Source organism: Neodiprion virginianus, chromosome 2 (assembly GCF_021901495.1).
Source record: "Neodiprion virginianus isolate iyNeoVirg1 chromosome 2, iyNeoVirg1.1, whole genome shotgun sequence".
Classification (NCBI taxonomy): Eukaryota; Metazoa; Arthropoda; class Insecta; order Hymenoptera; family Diprionidae; genus Neodiprion; species Neodiprion virginianus.
Genome location: NC_060878.1, coordinates 21,175,952 through 21,202,765, shown reverse-complemented (window position 1 = coordinate 21,202,765; position 26,814 = coordinate 21,175,952). Strand labels below are relative to the sequence as shown.

The 26,814-nt window shown below is 41.0% G+C and overlaps 1 protein-coding gene and 1 long non-coding RNA gene across 2 annotated transcripts in view; both read left to right on the top strand.

Annotated features, from left to right (window-relative positions):
• The first annotated feature begins 2,413 nt into the window (after positions 1–2,413).
• The window catches only part of LOC124299389 (uncharacterized), a 29,999-nt gene continuing 5,598 nt past the window's right edge, over positions 2,414–26,814 (top strand). Inside the window, exon 1 of the mRNA XM_046752612.1 lies at positions 2,414–2,641. Within this exon, the coding sequence (XP_046608568.1) occupies positions 2,506–2,641 (136 nt within the window). The 5' untranslated portion in view covers positions 2,414–2,505. The remainder of the gene's footprint in view (positions 2,642–26,814) is intronic.
• On the top strand, positions 22,766–23,745 carry LOC124299390 (uncharacterized). Its single transcript, XR_006906990.1, has 3 exons — positions 22,766–22,827; positions 23,102–23,426; positions 23,692–23,745. It is a non-coding gene; the product is annotated as an uncharacterized LOC124299390 (long non-coding RNA).

The window sequence follows — 26,814 nt, the reverse complement described above, 5'->3', positions numbered from 1 at the left end:
CAACCTTTATTAAAAACCGGTAGTTGTTGAAATTGATAATAGCTTGGAATAGTAGTGACAAAGAATTATACAGAATTCTTGGTAGATGTCAACTGCCGGAAACATTGAAGTCAATCGTTAAGTCACAAGAATCTGTAGCTTAGACGAGAGAATATCAAATAAAGTGAATTGCGGGGGCCAATTTACAAGGTAATTTTCGATACATAGTCGATCTAATAATTTTCGATACTCAAAAATTCAAGAGATTACTCGTTGAGAAATTCTTAAACATAATTTGTTTGAGAGATGACAAAACTATCAGAAATTTTGAGAGCTTTACTACGACAAAATCAAATATCATAAACGAGACTTTAATTGATGAGGAGATATTATATTGCAAAGAAATATGAATAATATAACAAGTCATATAATTAATACAAGATCGCCAGCAAGAAAATAGCAAAAGATCGGTAGTATTGAACGGCTTGATGAACGCCCGGATCTACTCCAAGGAAGTCGATTCACGATACAAATTCATGCACAATAGGAAATAAAATGGAATAAGCGGCACGGGAAATAAATATAATTGACACTAATAGTACAGAAAATGAAAAAAAATAAAGATACCTCAAAATGCGATAAAAATCACACAAGCAGTCTAACAAGCAGAGAAAGTTACAAGCAAGTCCGAAAAACTCCCATATACGAGAAAAATAATTGTTTGACAGATACAAGAGCGCTCAACGACACAAATTCAACTAATCAAGGAAATCATGCAGTCCCACAAAGACTTAAAGTACTTTAGAGCTGTGGACCATGATTTACAATGATACTAAGCATCACACAATGCAAGTAAAAGGATAATTGAGGTACAAGAAAACAGATGATTTGAGCAACTTCGTGACGGTGCTCAGGCACACAGACACTAAATTTCAATCCAAATAAACTTAACGACAGCAAAGAAGGTAACAAAAAAAAGGTGAGTGAAAAAGGAAAAGAAATGACGCAAGAAATAAGATAACAGAAACGATAGTAATTAGGAAACGATACCCTGAAGGACAAAAAAAGTTGGAATTAAGCTGACGAAAATCTATAGAGGTAACGAGCGAGGAAGAAACGGTGTCGACTCCTGGCGGGTTGAGTATAGAGTAGACGAAGGTCGGAGTTTGGCTCGATGATGTCGCTAGTGTCGTGAGGTAATCTTTCTTCTAGATGATTAATCGTTTGATCTCCACTACAATTGGCTCATCCCGCTCCGCGTTCGCAGCGTTTATCGGTGACGAGTACTTCATGCGTTTACTGATACTATCGATAGATGTTGCATGATGTTCGTCCTGTGACTTTTTCGTTGACACCTGTTTGTACGGCATTGCTGTTGTAGTACCTTATCAACTAGCTGGTTGCCTATTGTTACAGATCCACTGGTGAAGACATACGCAAGATATCTCTTGGCCGCAAGCTTTCCGGCTGGAGAGCGACGGCATAACGCACCTCAAAGTTGCTTCCACCAGTGGCGTCGTGTTCTGCCCACGATATAACCAAGTTCCTCGCCGATAGGAATGTTGCATCAAGTCCTCTGGATACTTTTGACCTTGATAATAACCACTGAAACGGTAGTAATAAAGAATCAGTCCGGCGACTACCCGGAAAGTTTACGGGACAGGAAGTTGTGATTACACTCCCTCCGTGACCCTGCATGCCATCTCCACGGTATCCCGGAAAACGAGTGGCTGGTTCTTCGAGAGAAATGGCCACTCGGCTGTGGAGAGAAATTTTGTATGCTCCTCATACTTCTCTGTACGCTGGCAATTGGAGTAGTAAGAGAAGTTTAGGTAACCGGTAGACACGGGCCCAGGTGCTTTGTAAGGCACACCACGTCTTGCACATCAGGTAGTCGGTAGATGAGGTCATACAGAGAATAATGCGTAATAATCAAAGTTAATGTTGGCCCTCAGTGGTCAAAAGCTTAGTCATCCTGGTACCTTATTTGTTTGGGCAAAACTGCGAAATACAGACTCTGCAAAGAAAGAATTAGTTACTAGTAGTTTATCGTCTAATTTGTATCTAGTTCGCTTGAAGTACCGCGTAGGGATGCGTTTTTCAGGAGTTTCGTCGGACGCGTACCTTTGTGACGATCCGTTCTAAAACGCCACGTTATACTGTATATGGATTGACATGGATCGTAAAGCTATGGTATGAGCATGTGACGCTCTCTTATGATAATGGCACGTCGGTAAGTTACGATGCAGAGAGGGTAATGCCGTAATTAGCGGCCGGGTCGTAACAGTACTTTACCGTTTTTATGAAGGATTTCTATACTCTTACCATTTCGGTTGGGTGCAGTTTGTAAGTGCTCTCTTACGTTTGTTCTTAATCCAACTGTCAACGATTTCAGGTGGTGTACGAGGGGTAGGTCTTCTGTGGTTTTCATTGCTAGAACGTCCTGGGCGAGTCTCAAACCAGCTTTTCCACATAACGGATTGGTTGCCGACGTTAGTAGCAGCATCAGGTGGCGATCCATTAAAGATGAGTATTGACGGAATGAATCTGTGGCCGGCTTTAAGAACTGGGTCCACGTCACCACGAACAGAAATCCTCCACAATATTGACGACGTGTATGGAAATTCAGCTATTACAATTGGTGATTGGAAGCGTCTTCAAGGTACGCAAGATTCACTATTTTGGACGACGCACATTGGTCGGATATTATACAAAATGCGAGCAAAATAACAAAAGAAAAAATTAAAACTAGTTATTTCTTACGGCGCCATTACAATTTCAGATGTACCAATAAAACTGAAATACGTAGTGATACAGGAAAACAAATTTCTGCATTGTGTTACACTACGTACGCTAATTTTCGTTCTATGTAACGTACAATACCAGTTCATAAGTCCGCTGTCAGTTTTAGAATTTTCGATCGATCGGGACAAAAATTCGATATCTCTCCCAAAAAGAGGCGTTAATAAATGTTCCAGGTCGCATTGGAAGATGAAGCGTAGCAGTTTCGTTATGATATTGTTCCAAATTTTCTACAATTTTATTAGCGTTTACTAGATGATATTGAACATGGTAAATTTTCGCAATTTTCATCTTTCATGAAGTTGCGCGTAATTTTGTAGAAATAAGAATGGGAATTTTTTCTCGTCAGAACTTCGAATAAGGAGCAAGATTCTGTTTTAATTTCGTCGTGTGAAAAAGTTGTGATTTTTTTTATAAATTCGTTTCAATTTTTGTACAGTAATTCAGTTTTGGGAAAATCTGTCGGACCTTGAGAAATATGGGGTTAATCCTTTGCACTCGAGCGGCGCTGATACGGTGCCCGGTCGATTTCAAGTGTGAACTCGAGCGGCGCTGCTGCAGCGCCCGAGTGATTTGACGTCTTGAATCGAGCGACACTGCTACGGCACTTATCAAAGTTTGTTGTTTTCGAAATGTAAATGAATAAACTGGTGAAATTTCATTATTTGTATACGCTTGTTTGTTTATAAATTTTGTTAAAGTACCTGTAAAATGTTTACCTAATTTGGCCGAAATCGTCTCGAGTTGCTGTTTCGCGCAAACAAAAAAGGCATCGAGTACAAAGGGTTGAAAGTTGTGTACTAAGACGAACAGTTACATCATTTCATTTTTACCATGTCAGAATTTTTTTACAATTTCATTCTGAAATTAGTTTATGACTATTTTTTTATTTATTTTATTTTTTACTGCCAGTTCCCGCCATACCGGTAAGAGTATGTCCCCAGAGGTCTACGGTAGACTTGTGCGGGGCAAGGGAAGAGATAGATTAATGACCATCATTATGCGGCTGCAGTCGTCTTAAGAAGTTCTTTAGAAACACCCGCATTCGCACAAGGGACAAGAGAAACTGCAGAAAACCTTGGTGTAGCCGGACCGAGTTCAAACCTCAACCCACCGATTCAGCGCCTGAACGGAGTGACCCTTCTTACAATTTTTGCGAGCTGCCACTTAGGTCCTTCTTGACAGGCTGGGGATTTGAACTCAGGTCCTCCCGTTTCGTTGTCTCGCACGCTACGCACTACGCTACTACGTTCGGTATTGATAGTAAAAATTCCTTAAGTTGTCTTATCTTTTGCACTGCTTATTGGGCTTATTGTTTGTTTAAATTCTTTATCAGAACAGATAAGGGGTGAAATTGATTGATTAGGAGAGGTGAGTTTGGTAAAGGGGATAAGAAATGGATGAAATAGGGAAAAGCGAAACCCAGGCTGGAACTAGGGCTTACAAGGAAAGTCTTTCCGCTGACATTCTTAGATTTTAATGAAATTTATATATGTTATTCTACATCAAAATCGAAGAGACATGTATTTTTTTTATTGGTGGAAGAACGTTTCTAGGGGGTGAAATTGTCCTTTGAAATTGAGACCTCCGAGGGGTTCTTTTCAGGTTTAACCTATTTTCACTTGAGATAATCGAATGCACCCAAATGGATAATTACCATAATGATAAACGATGAAAAATGCAACTGGTTTCATATCGGGGGGTTGCATAGGAAATAAGTTATAGGGGTTGAAATTCATAAAATCGTTATAACAAAAAAAACTATTGCACCTATCTCGATGGATTCAATTGCACTTTGAAGAGCGAAAAAAGATTATACATATGGGTTTTCGCGTTTTTCTCGCAAATCAAGTTAAGGGGGTGAACTACCCCTATGTATGTTTACATTTAATCCCAATAAAACGGCAGTAATTCTTTTTTTCTTATTCCTTCTCCTAGTGATATGTTTTTTTTTTAATTTACTACAACCCCATCACGTATATAGCATTTAATGAACGGTTTTATCTAGGAGCCAACTTATTTATAGATCGATCTTTCGTTGAAAAAGTATTTATATATGACTCATCGATAATTCTGACTGATTTATATTTGGCAATGAAATAACATAAGCATACGATAAGCGCTTACACATATTCGTTTCGGTAGATAAGACAAAGTTTTGGGATGAGGCACAGAAAAACTGCGTAGTCAAGTAAAAAAAACAGAGCGTATAATATGCTTGTATCTTTTATTGATAATATGTCAACAGTTTAACAAAATAATCACTATAGCAATAAATAGAAGTAAGTATATAATCATATGCTCTATTAGCCGTTGTAAGTACTGTAGTAATGATAGTCATTGAAAAAGTGTTTGAAACATAACGACTTTTTACACCAGGAACAGCGAACAATAGCAACATTTCACATCCTGGAACTTCACAGTGTGAGTTGCAGGATTCTCCAAATGCAAAGCGTACAGGATTCTTAAAATTCGCTGGTTTTTCTTCTATGTAACCACTTTTGTACCAAGAAGATTTGAAAAGATCGATATAACGTGGTGACGACAGTTGGTTATGAAAAAGTGACTGAAGCTTTATGATATTGTTTCTCAAATGCAAATCAATATCATAATTCATCAAAAGACAATTATCAGAAAAATATCTAACAAAATTTTTCCATACTCGGAATCCAAAAACATCGAGGGGCTGGATTTTTGCGGTAGTTCCTTTAGGTATAATCGTTACTTTGACATCTCTATTTGAAGGTTTCAGATCAAGTACAGCTTGGGGACAGTGTCCAGTCCAAGAATCAATCAGTTATAAAGATTTTGAACGAACTTTCGGGAAAAATACATGCTGCAACCAAATTTTAAAATGATCTGAGAATAGAAAAACTTGTTATTTTTTCATTCGAAAAAATGTCCATACAAAAACAGTGGGTATAATTTATATCTGAAGTAAGCTTCCCAGACTTGGATACGTCTATGTATACATTATCTGGTCTGAAAAGCGTTTTCTCCACTATTGGACCAATCTTGCCAGTTGTTTCTTTTAAAACCAAAAATAGAGGACATAGCAGCTTGCCGTCGGCTGATATAGTCGGCTGAATAGTGTAACTGTGGCTCGCAGAAGAGACTGATTGTACAACACATTGTACTTGCTTCTCTCCTTTGACTGCTAAAGTTCTTCCGAAATGCATTTCGAGTTTGGGAGCCACTCCGATCTGATCTTGATCCGAATTTTGAGAAAAAACGTATCACTAAAAGAAGAAATAAGAAAAAAAAGAATTACTGCCGTTTGATTGAGATTACATATAAATATACATAGGAATAGTTCACCCACTCGACCTGATTTGCGAGAAAAACGCAAAAACCCATATTTATTATTTTTTTTTTCGCTCTTCAAAGTGCAATTGAATCCATCGAGATAGGTGCAATAATTTTTTTGTTATAACGATTTTATGAATTTCAACCCCCATAACTTTTTTCTTATGCAACCCCCCGATATGAAACCAGTTGGATTTTTCATCGTTTATCATTAAGGTAATTATACATTTGGGTGCATTCGATTATCTCAAGTGAAAATAGGTGAAATCTGAAAAGTACCCCTCGAAGGTCTTAACTTCAAAGGATAATTTCACCCCCTAGGAACGTTTTTCTGCCGATAAAAAAAATACGCGGCTCTTAGATTTTGAAGTAGAATAACATATATAAATTTCATCAAAATCGAAGGATGTCAGCGAAAAGACTTCCCTTGTTAGTTATTTGGATCCAACTGCACGTAGTTGAAAATGGTTTACAAGGGAAGGCCACGACGTTCGGATCACGGATTTTCTTCAAACTTTGCACACTTTTCGTACTCCATTAGAACAACATAATGTGCAAATAGCAAGGCGAACTACGATGGCGTTTTCGCGAAAATCGCAAGAGAAATCTTACGAAGCAGATGAAGGACACTGGTCATATTCTTTTTCATATATATTACAATTCAAAGGTAGTCTAACGAAAAAGTACGTGTATTTGCATGAACCTTTATCGAATTTCCAATTTTATATTGCTATGAAAGAATGTGAATTCAAAAATTTAGTGATTTCGAAAAATTAACGACGGAGTCAGAAATCGAACCTGGCGTTTAGAGATGCTTAGCTGGAGCCTTACTCCACTAGACCCCCTAGTCTAGATATTATTGATTCTGATGAAATGTCCGACGAAATTTTTCCACACCCTAAAACCATAAACGTCAATGGGTTGAATTTTTCCGGTTGTTCCTTTAGGAATAATTTTCGACTCAACGTCTCTATTCGGAGGCGTTGCCTCACGGACAGCTGCAGGGCCATGGAGACTAGATGTAAGAAGGCCGAACGCATATGGCGGAATCGTCGAAAAGTGAATCGTGAAAGTGATGAAAGATCTTGTAGTTCTGGATGTATCCGCAAGCGATACCAGCGCCTGGTTACGAATAAGATACATACGTGAGGATCGGTTTTGGTACCGCCGCCAGGCGGGTAAAATCCGCGGATCGTTCGTCACTTTCACAGTCCATTTTGCCAGCATTGGGTTCGGCCTCCTTACCTCCAGTCTCCATGTGCAGGGCAGTGGCTACTCCATGAATCAATCAATAGTAAACTTTTTGAACCAACGTTGGGGAAAAAACAAGATGCAACCAAGTTTAAAAATGTTTTGAGAATATAATAATATGATATTTAGTAGATATATAATTATTATAAGTATATTAAAAAAGTTAACCAGGTTAACTAATTAGCTAACCATCAGCTTAGCCGGTTAACTCAAATTAGCTAAGCTAATAAGCTAATCAGCTAATTTTTGACCGGCTAAAAGTTAAATTGATTTTCAAAGATACATGTATATATGATATAGGAGTGACTATTCACACGTAAAAAAGCCGCATTAAATCCACGCAGCGGGAATATAAGGCCCTTAAATCCACGCCGCGCGAATTTAAGGGCTTTATAGTCACGCTGCGTAGATTTAACGTAACTTTTTTTTTTTTTACGTATGAACATTGCTGTCCATATGGTATATGTATATATAATTACAATTGTGGCGCGATGGTGAAATTCAATTCTAAATTCAATAAAATTGAACGGTGCTCATTGAAGATCAATTTATTACTTAATGTCTAATATAAACAATTTGAATTAATATTAAATTAACATGACTGATTGTCTATCAACATTTTTCAATCAGTTTCTTCTATCATTTTACGATTTTGATATAAAAATATCAATAAATTAGCGTTATCTGGTAATAAACAACTCCTTTTAGTGGAAATAACATTTCCTGCTGTTGAAAATACTCGTTCGGATGGTGTACTCGAGGATGGAATGCCCAAATATCTTCTTGCATACGTAGCTAAAATTGGGTACTTATGACGCTTAGAGTTCCACCACAGCAGAGGATTATCTCCTTTTGGGATAGTTAACTCTCTGTCATACTTGCCGATTTCTTTTTCAATAGCAGTCTTATTTTCAAAACTTAGTGTTCGCTCAAGGTCCCCTGATAAACCTCGTTCAGGATCGAAGAGGTACTCCAAGTCTTTTTCTCTTTGATCTTTGGCCGAAGTTTGAAATTCATGATGCGTATTCTCAACTGATATTATTTCTAATGAGGCATAACTTTTTGTCGATAGGGTTGAGATTCATCGCGTAAGTCTTTATACCTGAAATATAAAGTACAATTGACTATAGTTAATTAATATAGTGAAAATATTATAAAATAAAATTTGTTGAAACAAGATCGACTTTGCACGCACGTAAGCGTGTAAGACTTCTCATTGATTTCGAATTAAATGTGAATGAAATAAATACCGTGGATCTAAGTAGCATGCAAGCCCACATACAGCAACACTTGTAGTTTTTAAGAACCTAGTTCTTAACTCGTCTTCCAATATATCCTTCAACAAGCGTATCCCTTCGCTGTCATCATCTTTCGGCTGTAAAAATTTTTTAACCATTATTCTTGTAGCAACATCGAAAGGTTCTAAGATCTTTTTAACATCAGCTATATAATCCCAATCATCATTGCTCAAGAGCAATTTTTTCATTAATTCAGCAGTTGTCACTTCTTTATCTAACAAAACAGATGTTATTGCATCACGTTGTTCTATAACACGTCCAATCATTGCGAAAGCTGAATTCCAGCGAGTAGGGCAGTGACTTATTAAACGATGATTCGGCAAACGTAATTTTTTTGAGCATAAGTTAGAGCTGTACTCGCTTTATTCGAGTGCTTAAAATGCCCAACTAGAGCAGAAATTTTTCGTAAACAATCAGATAAAACTTCATCTTTTCAACGACACATTGTAGGGAATGACAGCAACAGCGAACGCTCACATCTATTTCAGTATCATTGCTCCAATAATCTCATATGGCAGCAACCATATAAGGTGCATTATCGTGGACAACAGCTATAACTTTTTCATATACATTCCAACTCGACAGTCCTTCTTTTGAATGATTGTAAGTATTTTTCGCAGTGTGACTTTCAGACATTTCTAATGTATCCAGCGTAAATGAACGGAGGTTCCATTGGTCATCAATCGCGTGTGCAGTGATTGTGACAACTGAATCATTGGCACGTGAAGACCAACCATCGGTTGTAATCGAAATATTTGGAAAATTGTTCATAGTCGAAATCAATTTGTTCCGAACAACGTCATAAATGCCTTGCAGACGATTCCTAATAACTGATACGCTTGTTTTAGTATACTCAGGACAAAAGTCCTTAGAAATTGCTCGATTCCAGGTCCTTCGGCAAACGATAATGGAAGCATATCCATAGCGATCATCTTGACCAATGAAATAGTAATAGCTTCAGACTTGGGATTCTATAAGAAAAACAAGGAAAAAAATATCATTGGATTTGATATAATTTATAAATACATAAATCAATATCGCAAATTGACAAAATATATAGAATTTTGACAATCAACTTGATTCTTCAACAAAATTACTTACGTTGCGAGTATAATATTTTCTAGTAGGTAATTTGCGCCGCTTCTCATGATTATTTTCAGTGCTTGAACCTGTTTAAGGGTCTGGATTTTCTGTAGTTAGTCTTCTTCGTTTATTTCCAGTAGAATTCAATTCAATTTCATCTTCGGATCTATTACATTCATGAATTTTAGGTTATTTATTGATAGCAGTGGTGAATCAAAATAAAAATACTTATTATCTTATAAAAATTAGACACATTCCATTTACAGTAATAAAAAAAAAACACAGAAATTATGAATTTACGTACTGAGACTCAGAATCACCTTCGTTGATTAAAGTAGCTGCTTGGTCTTTGTCAGGATGCTTATTCTTCATGTGGTATCGCAAAGATGATGTAGTTTTTTTAACATTACACTGAACTTCACAATATTTGCACTTCGCATATCCATTTGTAAGTTGAACAAAATGTTTCCGTATCGGAGCCATGATAAATAACAATTTGAATCAATATTTTTTATGTTCAAGTGTGAGTAGTGTATATATGAGAGTTCTGATTAAAAATGGCGGCGCTCCCCCCGACCCCCCCCCCCCAATCCGCAGCGCCCACCCCATCCGCGGTGGTGCCCCCCCCCCTGCCCCCCCTCCCAATCCGCGGCGGTCCCGCCCCCCCCCCTCCCGTCGCACATTTTCGGGTTTTGCTGCTAGATGGCTGTCTTCATAGGATTTGACACACGCACACACACAAAATAATTCCTGTCGAGACTTGTTTGGCGCCGGAAAGCCGCACATAAATCGGATAGGGTAAAAACCCGCTAGATCTATTGAAAAAATTCCAGGAAATGACCCCTGAAGGAAGGTTTAAAACGGCGTTTTAAATGCTTTTAACAATTTTTTTATTTAACATCAATTACATTTAGTTTTTTTATTCTATTCTAAATTATCTTATTCTAAATTTTAACGAGTAAAATTATACATATTATTTTCAATATCCATATTAATTAAACATATTATTATTCCAAAATTGACTTATACCAATTTTTTAACAGTACCACTGATCGGATTATATTCAACAATGCGATCATGCAAGATCATGCAGTAGGCAGAAGTGTGTGGTGGAAACGTAATGCTACAGTCAAATTCCAATCGAATGTCCACAGGTCCAGTTTTCAATGTTTCGTTCTGCTTGGAGCAATCGATGACGATAAGGGGAGCTTGGTTTATTAATTCACGCCTCGATAGCAAAGGCTCAGCTTCTTTGTTATAGTAGCTCATTTGAAACCGAATATACATATCATGGAGAATGGCGTATTGATTATTGTATATATCAAGATTCACATTTCCGTAGGGATAGCACTGTGAGTTGAGGAAGAGTTTTACATCTCTGATCCGACAATGATCAAATACGCCAGCATTTTTCAGCGGCTCGTTTCTCCTTGCAGTTTGAAATCCTAGAACGACATATCTCGGCTTCTCAAGCTGCGTCGATGTCTTGACTGACCATATATGCCGCGTTGTTGACGGGAGCATCGGATACACGTACGTTTCCCAAGAACGAAAACTCATGGATATGGCGGGATCCGTGGCGATGTAGTTGAGTAGCTGGATTTTCGGTTTATCTGCCAGTTTGATGTAGGGCAACAACCACTCGATTTTATTCAGGGTGATTTTAAAGTTTTCCGTCGCCGAGGTCTGAATCACGGCATTCAAATCTGTGTTGGAACGTGTGAGAATTAACTCATGTTTAGCGTTGACGATGTCTCGACGATAATCTTCGGCGAAGTCTAGCACATAATTTAACGGTAAAACAACATCGAAATTTCCGGCGGCATCGTTTAGTTCCTTATCCCCACTCAACCACCCGGTAGTGCTGGTGATGCCAACATTTTTATTCCGATCAATCTCTACACCGTTTAACTCGTAGCGAACTTCCTCAAACAAATGACAAACAGCCATATTGATCAATTTCGCAACCGTCACCGCAGCTACACCATCATCCTTTGTGATTTTTCCATAAATAAAACTTTTTTCCATTTTCTGAAAACTTTTTCTCATTTTCTAAAAACTTTTTTTCAATTTGTTACGTCCTCCAGACTTCATATTCCTTTTCCACGCTCTCAGTTACGTTACGCTCTGTAGTCTACTCTTATCGTTCGCGAGTCAGCAGGTTCTCCTGTAACTTGCGCCTAGCTTGCCTGCTACGTCCCGCAAAACCAGGCAGATCCATCCTAGCGCTTAAGCAAGACACCTATCCCTTCAAACGAAGATCGTACCTTTTTCCCTCGACCGACTCCATTGCATTGACTACTAATAAACAATCATATACTTTAAATCATTTATCTTCCCTTAATACCGATCCCTTTCTATTCCATTCATTTCCTGCATTGGGAGTAGAAGCACGCGAGTGCATAGTCGACGTGAACGGACCCTACAATAGCCAAATAACACCTTGGCTGGGCGTGGAGTAAGCTCCGATTACCGCTCATCGGAGCCTACGCAATCTACCCCGTAACAATTTTCTGAAAACTTTTTTTTGTTTTCTGAAAACTTTACTCGTGGTAAACAAATAAATATGAATAATTGCTTGATATATTAATAATAAATAAATAAATGATTGTTAAGTATATGAATTCGCATTTTGAAACTTCAAATCCATTAAATATCGCATTGATCGTGAAACGTTTCCGCCCGGTGGTGGATCGTTCGAGGCGTCAAACATCAAATATTTACATCAATTCTACGTCTACGGTTTATCCTATAGCTATTGGGGGGCTGGGACAAACCCCCAAGGTACGGTGTCGGTCTGTCCAGGTATCAATTGCCGCTTGTCATCCTGCCAACTCAGAGCCAATTTTTTTTTGTACGATCGTGCTTACTTCGTGTTTTTTGCTGCGTATTAAACACTGTGGAAGAGTCAACTCTTGGTAAGCCGTCAGACAGCGCTTATAATCATCAAACATGATGCTATTTATCGATGAATTTCTTACAACCTTGGCGCGCTTACTCACTTTTACGCCACTGTCATATTTTTCCCCATCCTCACCCATCGTAGTAAATGTGTACAGCTTTGCTCGCAGTCCCACAAACTCTGTCATAATTTTACCATTATTTTCATCCTTCATTAGCCCTAGTTGTTTGTTGTTTTTAAGGGAATACCATACACATTGTCGGGCGGATAGTCAGAGGTATCAAACGTTGTATCTACATCACGTTTGATGATATCGTAGATATTAGGCACATTGAATTGATAAATAAGGCTGTCTGTGTCGGTATGCATCAATTTAGCTTGTTTATTCGAAAAGTTGGTTTTAATATAATTATAGTGGAAATCGTAGAGGAAGATTTTCGACAGATCTAGAATTCATGCGCCGATGTAAATAGGTTTGGCGATGTGAACTTTGACACGATTCATTTCAATGATAACCATATCAGTGCCAAATACGGTGCAGCTGTGAAAGCTTGCTCGGGCAATAAGCGTTCTCGCACCACCTCTTCCCTCCCATTTTGTGACCAATTTGACGTCTTCATGATTTCGCACATTCTCCATAGTTTTGCCGAACACCGCGTTATTCATGAGTTTGTAAAAGTTTTTCTCAAATTCATTCCTAGATTGTTGACGCATGTCTGTTTTGAGCTTGATGTAAGGCTCGAGCCATGGAGATTGTGCAAACTTCAAAATTCTGTGCACTTTCGTTACTTTTAATCCTAAACTCAAACACTGTTTCAAATTTCTACAATGCAATATATACTTTTTTTTGGGGTGAAGGGTGGTCGTGAGTTTGGCATTTTTACTACCTGGAGGAGTAAAATGTTCGGGACAAAGAGGTAAGTCTTTGTGATCCTCGTGGAGTTCCACAGAATAGTCCAAATCTACCTCCAGAAAGTAACCGATCGGCGAATCATCCGGATGGTTCGTTATATCGATGTGCTGATACTCCCACTCGAACAAACCGATTGATAAATGCATGCTCATAGCTGCACCGTACAGGTTATTCACGCCAAAACACGTGAGATACGATTCCGCTTTGTTCGGATCAAAATCTTTTCCCATGAATCTATTATTGGCCCGAGCGTGTCGATTCGAACATTGCGCTTCGCCGCCTCGAATGGCTCTTTCAATAGATAACACCATTTCAGGGTTGTCTAAAAGTTGCATATTTACATTAGTATGCTTGAGCATCGCGTCAAAAGCAAGTCCCGGTGCAGTGTAGTAGTGCAACGGATCTAAATCGTATGTTTTGAAGCAGCTAGCGCGGAAATTTTCGAAAATATCGGCAAGCAAAAGAACATCGGTCTTCAAATATGAATCTGAATAGCCCCCCTATGACTCTAAATGGAATTCCCTCCAAACAGTTTTCGCGTGCTCGTAATCGGTGTCTGAAATATTTGCATCGCAGAGGTGCAAGTAGAAATGCTTTTTTGCAGGTAATCGCGGTTCATCGAGTTTCCCCCAACAATCGACGTATTCACAGGGAAAAACGCCTTTGCGTGTCATCAAACTGAACTGAGTCGGGTTATTATAAAATTTACGTGTTATGCGTTTATCGTTATCGGTCAAATATGTGGAAAGTTTATCGATGCTGCTAGTCATAAATCGAAACGAATCGATGAATCTCAAGTGCATCATTGTTCCATCGACGCGTTTCGTGAAGGATATATATGTTTGAATATAGAAAGTGTTCTTCCTCTTCGAGCACAATTGTAAGAGTGTCTGTAAGTGTGTTTACATTTTGGTAACTTACGCTTCTTGGTGCGAAGCTCGTAAGACAGTCAATGACCGTCTGATATTAAATTGCGGATCGTATAATATTGAAATGCGGATATGCATCATCAATATTAATATTAATCACGAGGTAATTTTCATTTTGTGAAACGTATATAATTTTTGAAAAACTGGTAAATTCGAAAAATTAACGACGGAGCCAGGAATCGAACCTGGTATCTAGCGATGCTTTACCGGAGCCTTACTCCACTAGACCACCTAGCCGCCCTGACTCTGATGTCGTTAATTCCTCTCATTACCAGTAAGTTCAAATTTGTTTTCTTGTGCTGTGATAGTATATGTGAATATAGAAAGTGTTCTTCCTCTTCGAGCACAATTGTAAGAGTGTCTGTAAGTGTGTTTACATTTTGGTAACTTACGCTTCTTGGTGCGAAGCTCGTAAGACAGTCAATGACCGTCTGATATTAAATTGCGGATCGTATAATATGCGGTCATTGACTGTCTTACGAGCTTCGCACCAAGAAGCGTAAGTTACCAAAATGTAAACACACTTACAGACACTCTTACAATTGTGCTCGAAGAGGAAGAACACTTTCTATATTCACATATACTATCACAGCACAAGAAAACAAATTTGAACTTACTGGTAATGAGAGGAATTAACGACATCAGAGTCAGGGCGGCTAGGTGGTCTAGTGGAGTAAGGCTCCGGTAAAGCATCGCTAGATACCAGGTTCGATTCCTGGCTCCGTCGTTAATTTTTCGAATTTACCAGTTTTTCAAAAATTATATACGTTTCACAAAATGAAAATTACCTCGTGATTAATATTAATATTGATGATGCATATCCGCATTTCAATATTATACGATCCGCAATTTAATATCAGACGGTCATTGACTGTCTTACGAGCTTCGCACCAAGAAGCGTAAGTTACCAAAATGTAAACACACTTACAGACACTCTTACAATTGTGCTCGAAGAGGAAGAACACTTTCTATATTCACATATACTATCACAGCACAAGAAAACAAATTTGAACTTACTGGTAATGAGAGGAATTAACGACATCAGAGTCAGGGCGGCTAGGTGGTCTAGTGGAGTAAGGCTCCGGTAAAGCATCGCTAGATACCAGGTTCGATTCCTGGCTCCGTCGTTAATTTTTCGAATTTACCAGTTTTTCAAAAATTATATACGTTTCACGATATATATGTTTCCTTATTTATGGGTAGCAGTGTAATTTTACCGGGGAAAGTTGACGCGAGGGATTTTATTAAAAAGTGAGAATCGTAACTGGACAAATTGTGGAAAACTATTGGAATTGTGTGCGATTCTCTGAAATTCAAATTACACCGATTATGAGCAGGACCACGATATTTACCCGTGAAGTGACAGTGATCGTAACACTTTTTCTCCTCAGGGATAGACGGTTCTTCACAAATATAACAATTCTTTGCGCGCATGTGACGATCGCGTTGCACTTGGGTAGGAGACTTCATCGGAATTATGTTTTTGATGCGTGACTCTACTTAAATTGATAAATCCATAAGCTGTTTCATAAACCAATCTATGCAATCGACACCGCGTTTACCGTGAAACTCCGATCAAGTCTCATCGTACGCGCAATCTACATAGTACGCTACACTGTGCGGGACATGCTTTTGAATTTCACAAGTCTTACGAGTTTCAAATTCATCTACAGGTTCAGGGATTTATATACATTCGAGATCGGCGTATACGACAAATGGAACGGTGCCTTTGTTTTGAAAATTGGAAAATACTAAATCTTTACACTTGGGAAACTCCATGCGTACTTTATTTAGCGTAATACAATCTTGTCGGTGATTGTCGTAGGCATGTTTCACGCTGAAGTGGCACAAACATCTGTCACATAAAACAGTCTACCATCATGATTAGACAATTGTTTGCTCACCAATCGGGAAAGATCTTTAATCCAAGCAAAGTGGAATCTCGGTGCAAGCTCACCAGTCATATCGTCTTTCGGATTACTCTCAACCATTAGAAGATGGATCGTGTCAATGTTCACGCTATGCAAATTTCTACTCAAATAAATTGGCTCGATGGCGCTTTTATTTGATTTTGCATGATGCGAAAAAGTTTGAGATTCTATACCATATACATTGATGCGCAAATTATTCAATCTCTTAAGCTTTTTCACATCATGTATAGTAGCAGGGAATTTGATACCTGTACAGTCCAACTCGGAAATATATCGATGGTAACGGCTAGTCCTATCGGTGTTCATCTTGACCGGGTGGAGGGCTGCTGTGACGGACCAGAGAAGTCATCTTTCGTCCTCGTTCCTCACGTTGATCACAGCCTTTTTATGCCGAATGTCTTGAGGCAGCTCGACGAATGTTGAAGCCCCCGCGGCGAGAGGCTGGTAGCGATTGATATTTACAGCGATGTTGAGGATCTCAATCATACTCCAGCCGGAATCACGTTGCTCGAAATCTTCCACCTTTGACAGCAGATCACCCCGTGCCCGTATAAACCAGCCATTTATATCGCTCGATGGGAGAAGAATCGCCACGTTGGAGGTGTTGAAACTCTTGACCTCGGTGGAGATCTCTTTGTGCTTGACATTTTCGAATTTGCATGATAATATGAGGTTAACCTTCACATTTCCCTCCTCGCGCAGTATCAGCTCCAACTTCTCGGTGCCGACGCGCTGCACATCGTCCAGAAAGGCGTTCAAATTTTTATGACGGAGATTCGTGACAACCCCCGTTCTGATTCTGCTGGCAAAAACGTTATCCACGTCGTCCCATTGTACACCCGCAGGAGTACCGATATTTCCACCCGTCACCACTGTGCGCTGCTGCAACTGCTTGACCTTCGTCACCCAAGATTGCAGGAGTGCGATCGTATGTTGGATCCGTATTTTCGCACCAACAGTCGTTCCTCGTTGCATAGAAACATCACGTAGAACTTGGATATTCGCAATTCCAATATCAGCCCAATGATTGATGACAGCGTCATTCTCTCCTCCGGATGGTTGCTCTCTCAGCAAATTGTACGTCCCCTCCATCTGCTCCGCAAGTCCCATTTACGCTTCGACTGCCATGACTTCAACGGCTATAAGTAACAATTGTATGTCAGAGAAAATGAACATTATAGGCTTTCGAATTGCACGTATCGTGTAAGACTGATGAGTCTGCATCGGATGCGTTGAGCTTATATATAGGCTGATTGGTGCGCACTGCGTTCTGCGCATATCGGGGGGAAAGATGACGTCAAAGATGCGGTGCGCACTGCGTTCTGTGCATATTGGAGGGAAAAATGGCGTCAGAGATGCGGTGCGCACTGCGTTCTGCGCATATCGGAGGGAAAAATGACGTCAGAGATGCGATGCGCACTGCGTTCTGCGCATATCGGAGGGAAAAATGACGTCAGAGATGCGATGCGCACTGCGTTCTGCTCATATCAGAGGAAAAAATGACGTCAGAGATGCGGTGCGCACTGAGTTCTGCGCATATCGGAGGGAAAAATGACGTCAGAGATGTGGTGCGCACTGCGTTCTGCTCATCTCGGCTTGACCGGCTGGTATGTGTACACAGTTTTGGGTTTTTTGAATCGTTAAGCCGCGTGGGACATGCGGTGGAAACAATCGCTCAACGAAAAGCAGGTAGCGAACAGTGTTTGGCGTGAGAAAAATCTTGTCTTGCCGACCCTTCACCGGATGGTATGTGTACACACAGTTTTGGGTTTTACGACTCTTCATAGCGAACAAGTCCGAGCCTGCACATCCCCAGCCATATTAACGTGGGGTATGCAACGAGAAAAAAATCGGCAAACGAAAAGCTGGTAGTACGCAGTGTTTGGCGTGAGAAAAATCTTGTCTTGCCGACCCTTCACCGGATGGTATGTGAACACACAGTTTTGGGTTTTACGACTCTTCATAACGAACAAGTCCGAGCCTGCACATCCCCAACCATATTGGCGTGGAGTATGAAACGAGAAAAAAATCGGCAAACGAAAAGCTGGTAGTATACAATACAATAATTGGAGAAAAAAAATGGGCGAATGAAACTATCGTAATAATTATAGATGTCGAAAATGGCGATGATGATGGGATATAGGAGATCAGGAGTGGAGGGAGTATTTCATGGGATTATTAGGCGGGGTAGAAAGCAAGGTAACTCCTGATCTCCTATTTCTTCATTCACCCTCTTCCACTTCTTTCTTTCCCCATCAACTATCTCCCATACCTTGCTTTCTGTCCTTGCTTCCGCTGCTTCTTTTATGAATCCCTCATTTTCTTTCTTTTTTCTCTCCTCGCATAGCCTATTATATTCCCTTCTTCCCTTTCTATACGCGTCCCCTTCCCCCTCCCCCTTTCTCCATTTCCTTAGACTCTGCCTAACTTCCGCTTTTTTTCGCCTACATTCCTCATCCCACCATCCCTTTTTCGCTTCCCTCCCCCTCCCTCCTACATCTAAGGCTCGACCAAACTCCCTTATTCTTTTCTCCATCTCTTTACCTACATCCACTTCTCCTATCCCCTCCCATTTGACTTCTGTTCTAAACCTCATCCTACCCTCCTCCGTCCAGTCTCCTCTACTAGTTCCCCCTACTCTTTTTCCCTTCCTTGTCCTAGCCACTGCCCCCCTCAACCACACTATTACCGGGTGATGATCCGAGTCAACCCTATCCCCAATCTCTATCCTTTTGACCCTATCCCTCACCTCGATGTCTCCTATAGCGTAGTCTATCACTGTCACCCCTGCCCCTCCTACATACGTAAATTCCCCCTCCTCATCCCCCTCTATGTTCACGTTCATTATTGCCCATCCTGTCTCATCTAAAAATTGCACCAGCTGCCTACCTTCCGCGTTTATTTTCCTGTCCTTTGATTTCTTACTCCTACACTCCTCCTCTCCTTCTCCCCAGCATCCTCCCCCCTCCTGCCCTGTCCTGGCATTAAAATCACCCCCAACTAGCACTTTTACCCCTCCCTCTATCTCTTCTGCACGCTCCTTTAATTCCCCTATCTTCTCTTTTAGGTCCCCATTTACGTATATTCCTACTACTACCCATTTTTCGCCCCCTACACTTATTTTCCTTGCTATCATGCCCTCTTTTACCTCTTCCCTCCCTCCCGCCCCACTTACTATCTCCCTTCTTACCCCTGACAGCATTCCGCCTATTGCTCTTCCCTTCCTATTTTTTCGAACCGCATACTGCACTTCCCATTTATACCTTACTGGCAACTTATTTCTAATCCTTTCCCATCCCTTCTTTTCTATCCATGTCTCCATTAGAAATATTACATCCCACTCCCCTAGCCCCCTCCAGAAATCTTCATCCTTTCTCGCGAGCCCCGCCACATTCCAAAAAGCTACTTTCCACCCCTCTCTTTCTGTCTCGCCTACTCCCCTCTCTCTCCTCCTTATCTCCCTCCCCACCTGCCTCTGTCCGCCCCCACTACCCATTCCCCCGACTGCCTTTCCCTACGTACCCTTTCCTGTGCTTCTATACTTCCCTCTTGTCTTTCCTCGCTTGCTGGCCTTTCCCTATCGCTTTCCCCTAATTTTCCCCTACCCTCCCTTTGCCCCTCTTTCCTCGCTCTCCCTGTACCGTTCCTAAGCACCTCTCCTATCTCATCCCACTTCCACATTTTCCCTTCTATCCAGATCTTTGCATACCCTATTCTTACTCTGTTTCCCCTTCTTTCCTCAATAGCTGCTACCTCCCTCAACTTCCATTTCATTCTTCTCTCTGCCCAGGTGAGATCCTCGTCTATTCTCTCCTCCCTCCCTTTACGGAGGCCTTTTCTTCCCATTACCTGCCTCTTTTGCTCCCTATTTCCTAGTCTTGCTATCCATATCCCCTTTTCTCCCCCCTTTTTCGCGCCTACCTCCCACATATCCTTTACCTCGACCTCTACCCCTATCAGCTGCAAAATCTTTTTCAACCCTTCCTCTTCTCTTCCCTTCTCTAGTCTCGCTCCTCTTACTACTATATTTCCCCTTCTTTCTTCCCTTTCTTTCCTCTCTATGGCCCACTCCATCTCTTTTAATCTATCTATTGTTACCTGCGCCACTTCCGCATTCCCCTGTACCTGCCTTTCTCCCCCTCCTTCTGCACTCTTCTTTTCTAATTCTATCAGCCTCTCCTTTACCCTTTCCATCTCCCCCCCTCTCCGCTCTTCTACCTCTTCTAGTCTTTTACCTAGATCCCTTATCATTTCCTTCATCTCCCCCCTCTCTACTTCCCACTGCTCTTCCCTTCTAGTCATTTCGCCTTTAATCTTTTCCATTTCTTCCCTGATCCCCCTTCCCTGCCCTTTGACCTCCTCTAGACCTATCTTTAGCTCTTCCCTAATCAATCTTAGCATATCTTGTATACCCCCTCCCTCTGCCTTCCCTTTCTCCCCTGTCTTACCCTCCGGCGATCGGTGCACTTTCCTGCTTTTCCCAAATACTCTTTCTCTTTCCTGCAACTCGTCTACCTCCTCCTCCCCTTTTTCCCCTTCCTCCTTCCGCTTTCTCTTCCATAAGTCTAGCACCGTCGCCGTCGCTCCCAGGCTATGCCTCCTATCCCTCCCTAACGCTGCTACTGCCCCCGGCCTCCCTTTCTTTTTCTCCTCCTCTTCCCTGTTCGCCCCTTCTTTTTGGCCACCCGCGTTACTCATATTCTTTCTCTCCTTCACCGCTCCCTACCTTATCTATCCGCCGCCTACCTGTCTACTCTATCCCCCTTCTTACTCCCTACGTGTCACTGCCTATTCCTATCTTATCTGAATCGTTGCCGTCCGCCGGCTCTTCCTACCTAACCTCAAAAACTCTCCCCCTTCTTTCTTTTTTCACCCGCCCTTCCCTTCTATTCCTGCCTCCCTATTCCCTTCACCCGACCTCCCGTCTATGTCTTCCCCGCTCCTTCTCTGCCCTATTTCCTTTTCTCCTCACCTTTGCTTTCCTGCTAAATTCTCGCCTTTTCTCTCGCACTCTTTCGCACACCTGTCACTCACATTCAAAACGGAAACGGAGGTCAAGAAAATCTATTTTATTATTTTTTTTTGTGTCTTTTACTTAATTAAGTGTATCCCTCAATAAAGCAAGTATAGGTTAACTATATGCTATCTGCATGTTAATGAAGTACAAAAATCTTTAGAAACGTGATCGGCCGTAGCTTCTGCATTTATAACTGAGACAGGAGCCGATAAATAAGAAAAGGTTTGTTTTACTAGCCAATCTTCATGAACCTCATGAATAGTTCTGAGTAGCTCTGAAGAAATGCTCGATTCCTCCTCACGAGAACGGGAACTAACTCGAGCAAAAGAAGTTTCTAGGGAAACTCGCAAATAAACGATCAAATCTACTCTGAGCTCAGACGAGCGAATGAGAAGATCAAAATTTCTCATCAATAAATGAGATTCGAAGACGCGAAAATTACCCAACCTTCGACGAGCTTCTACAAAACAATTGCAACTGAACATCGATCTTTCCATCACCTTTACAGGCAATGGAGTCGTCTGAAGATGTCTATCTAACATAACCATTTGAGCGAAATGCTGAAAATAACAGCAATAACGATCTGGGTCCTGATACATCAAATCTAAGAGATTACTTTCAGCTACGTCTCGATATTCCTCAAGAGGTTCTGAAAGTGTACAGACCTGGCGATCTGCTAAAAACCTCTTGGTGAAAGTTGTTTTTCCGCATCCGATATTTCCTTCAATAATGATCGTAAGCGGTCGGGTTTCACTCAAATGAATTCCAAAAGGCAAATTCTTTTCCCAATCGATGACCGACTGTAAAGAAGGTCAAGTCGATCACAGTCGTCAAGGGTGTTCGTTTGAAGATCTAACCTCGAAGGATGTTCCTGGTCTCGGAGAGACTGTTCCAGGTTGATCTTCTTCAAAAGGAGCAAGACGATCCAAGTGAACCACTTTCTGACGCGAATGAGGAGATCTTCGGATTCTATAAACAACATTATTTATCCGATTAACAAATAAGTAAGGGCCTTCCCAATTTCTTTGTAGTTTTGGACATCGTCCTTTCTGTCCACGGGGTCGGAAGAGCCAGACAGAATCTCCAGGATTGAATTTCATATCTCTGGCTCTAATATCGTAAGGAGTTTTTAATTTATCTGAAGCCATAGAAATTCTATTTCCAGCAAAGTGATGAATTTCTTCTGAACGTTGTTGTAATAAAAAGGCATAATCTGTTTGATGCTGTCTTTGTACAGGAACAGGGCCTTTCTCTTAATCTTATGAAAGTCGAAGATTTCTTCCAGTAAGCATGAGGGCTGGCGTCTGCTTCGTCGTCTCATGAATCGCAGATCTGTAAGATAAGAGGAAGAAAGGGATCCAGGAGTCCCAGTCTCTCTAATTCTGCTCTACGAAGGACGACAAATACTGTAGCAAGGTTCGATTCAGTCGCTCTATCATGCCCTCAGATTGCGGATGCAAAGGGGTCGTACGAGTTTTTCTAACCCCTAAAATCTGAGTAACCTCTTTCATTAAGGTTGACTCAAAATTTCGGCCTTGATCAGTATGAAGTTCTGGAGGAACTCCGTGTCTACAAATAAACTCTTTAACGAATGCTTGTGCTACAGTGAAGGCTCCTTGATCAGCGAGAGGAACCACTTCAGGCCACTTAGTAAAATAATCAGCAATAACCAGAGCATATTTATTTTCAGAATGGGTTATCGGGAGAGGTCCGAGAATGTCCATCGCTATCCTTTCAAATGGAGCTCCCACGTTGTAAATTTGAAGAGAGCTTTGTCCCTTCGCTCGAGGTCCTTTGTTTGCCGTGCAGATTCGACATCTTCGACACCAATCTTCAACGTCCATCCGGCAACGGGGCCAAAAGTAGAAGTTGCGAATTCTGCCCAGAGTTTTATTTGAAGCGAAGTGTCCGCCTGCAGGAGAATCATGATAAAGAGCAAGAATCTCCGGAACTCGTGTCCTGGGAACCGAAAGTTGCCACCTGATTTCTTTCAAGTCTGCAGATTCTCATTTTCGGTATAAAATTCCATCAAATAAAAGGATATAGTCCAATTGAGTCCAATAAATTTTCAAATCTGGCTCGGCTAAAGATATATCCTGCCAGTCCGGGCGAGTTTCCACTTCTTTCCAAGACTTCACTTGAGTCAAAGTGTCGTCCTCTTGTTGCGATTTTCTCCATTCCTCCTGGTTATTTCCGAGAGAAATCTTCCGTATTATAAGAGAGGGGTCACGGTTTTTCTCTAATCGTGCACACTGTTTACACTCTGGCATTTCCTCGCAGGGTCTTCGAGAGAGAGCATCGGCGTTTCCATGATGAATTCCTGCTCGATGACGAATGTCAAAATCGTACTGACCGAGCCTTTCTAACCATCTAGCTACCTGTCCTTCGAGAGATTTGAACGAAAGTTGCCACCTGAGAGAAGCATGATCTGTACGTATCAAAAATCTCCTACCGTACAAAATGGTGAAAATGTACTACGGTCTTAACAACAGCTAGAAGTTCTCTACGAGTGACACAATAATTCCTCTCAGTTTTACTCAAAACTCTGCTGAAATAGCTTATCACTCTCTCCTGACCTCCCTGAATTTGTGACAGAACCCCGCCTATTCCTGAAAGAGAGGCATCCGTATCTAGAATAAAAGGAAGTTCGACCTCTGGATAAGCTAAAATCGGCGAAGAAATAAGATTTTCGTTTAATTTCTTGAAAGCTTCTTCGCATTCCGGGGTCCAGTCAAAAGGAATCTTGATTCCGGTCAAGTAATGGAGAGGTTTAGCTATACTAGCGAAACCTTTTACAAATCTTCTGTAATACGTACAAAGGCCGAAAAAAGCTTTTAATTTGTTCTTTACTCTTACGTGTCGGCCAAGAAGAAACCTTCTTGATTTTGGATGGGTCGGTCTTTACACCTTGTGCTGAGACGATATGTCCGAGGAAGCCTACTTCTTTCTGGAACAGATGGCATTTTTTCGGGCTCATTTTCAGGCCTGCTCACTTCATCCTAGTGAAAACTTGTCTGCAATTTTGAACTTCTTCTTCAAAGTTCTTGCCAAAAACGATTATCTCGTCTAAATAGACGAGGCATATTTTGCCAGTGAGCCCATGGAGAACAGCCTCCATCATTCGTTCAAAGGTAGCCGGGGCATTACTCAAACCAAACGGCATAACCTTGAACTGCCATAATCCTCCTAAACCCGTCACAAAAGCTGTTTTTTCTTCATCTAGAGGATCCATTTCGACCTGCCAGTATCCGCTCTGAAGATCTATGGTGCTGAACCAAGTTGCACCAGCTATCAGGTCCAGTGTCTCGTCGATTCTGGGTCGAGGGTAAGAATCTTTCTTCGTTATATCGTTCAGCTTCCTGTAATCGATACAAAATCGTTTGGATCCGTCCTTTTTGTTAACAAGGACGATTGGTGAGGCCCAGGGACTAGACGATGGTTCAATCCTATCGTTCACTAGCATGTCCTCCACAAGCTTCTTCACCTCTTTTCGGGCGTTGAAAGCGAGTCTTCGAGGAGCTTGTTTTATTAGTGAACTCTCTCCGACGTCGATCTTGTGCTTGACAGAAGTACATCGGCCCTTATCACCACTATCTTTGGCGAAAGAATCTATAAATTCTAGCAAACGAGATTTAAACGATTCTACCTGAGCTAGATTTAACGAAATCGAAGATTTCTCCACAAGGCTCTGTCAATGTGAAGGAAAATGTTGTTGAAAATCATCTTCTGAGAGTTCTATTTCCCGAATTCTAGAAGGAGTCCAATAAATTTCATTTCCATTGGTACAAAGAGTTATTTCGCGATTGTTTGAAGCTAGTGAATTTCTCTTAGTCGAGATAACACAGTTATGAGCTGTAAGAAAGTCTATTCCCAAAATACCTTCATCCTCTATATCTGCTATAAAAACCTTATGTGGAGAGTCGATACACCCAAAAAGGTTAATTTGGTCAGTAACCTGTCTTAAAACCGGGGTCGTCTCTCTAGTGGCTGTCCGCAGAGATAAAGAGGGAACAATCTGGTCATCAGATTTAAAGAGATCCGATCGAACTACGGTTACTTCCGTGCCGGTGTCTATTACCCATAGCCAATCGACGCCATTTACAGTACCGCGCGCGTAAAGACAAGACTGTCGTAGACTTTTGATTAAAAACTGTTATCTAAGAGGGCTTCCACTCTTAACAATCTGCGATGATTTTCGCCCCGACAAATCATCTGGAATTAGTTATTTGGACGAGTTCCTGTTGAAGAACTCGACTGAGGATTTGCTTCCCCTTTTTCTATATCTTTCTCACGCCAGTTATAAGAGTTTGGATTCGAACTCTGCATCGGTTCTCCACTAATTTTTTTAATTAGAAAACAATGATTGGCGTCATGACCAATTTTCTAACAAAATAAGCAACACAATACAGTTTGTTCAGATGCAACTACGCTTTTAATTTCGCGTCTGTCATTCTGATCTTGAAAAGAACCACAATTTCCTTGTTTAAAATTATTATTACTTTTTTCATTTCTATAATTCTGAGGCTTGGTCTTCTCCGAGCGCTCAAAATCCCGTCTTTCTGAGGTGACTTTTGACACCTCGATTTGGCGAAATTTATTTGACATAAAACATTGCTTACGCATGGCCTCCACCTCGAGAGCCTTAGCCGTTGCCTCCCGTAGGGAAGTGAGACCCAAAGTCCCAACGGCCATTTTAATTTACGAGTCAGTAATTGCATTCAGAGAAGCCTGTGTTGCTAATAAATTTCTAGACGGTTCATGGTCTGATAATGCTACTCGAGATAGTCGTTCTATATCCTGACTAAGAGACGCGAGGTCCTCGTCACGTCCTTGTCTCCTCGTTTGTAATTGTGCTGCATAAAGTTTTGATAAATGGTCATTGCCATATCTTAATTTTAGTGCAGAGCTAAGTTTGTCATAGTCTGAAATTTTTTCCTTTGATAATGCTATTAAAACGTTTAACGCGGGAGTTCGCAAACAAGAGGCAAGGCTGTAGGCCTTCATGGTGGAGTCTCACTGATCATGCTTTGGTATTGTATTAAATTGTTTCTCGTACTCAGCCCATGAGACTTTTCCATCGAACATAGGCGGTTTCAAAAAGCAAATGGGTTTCTCATAAATTTGAGAAGCAACCCCTAGTTATCTTGAATTATTCAATTGACTAAGATGAGAAAAGCGAGGCTGAACATGAAACAGAGGCTTGGAAAAGATTACCTCGTTATCTACTCTTGTTCCACGGTTTGTGGATTCGTCCACTTCTCTAATAAAAGGCACAGACCTTGAATTATGAGCTTCTTGGGATCGTCCTGGGTATTGGACCTCCCCAACAGCTGGAGAGGGAATAGGAGAAGGGAGAGGAGTAGCAGCTCCGGAACCTCGCGGGGTGACGGCCAGTTCTCTAGA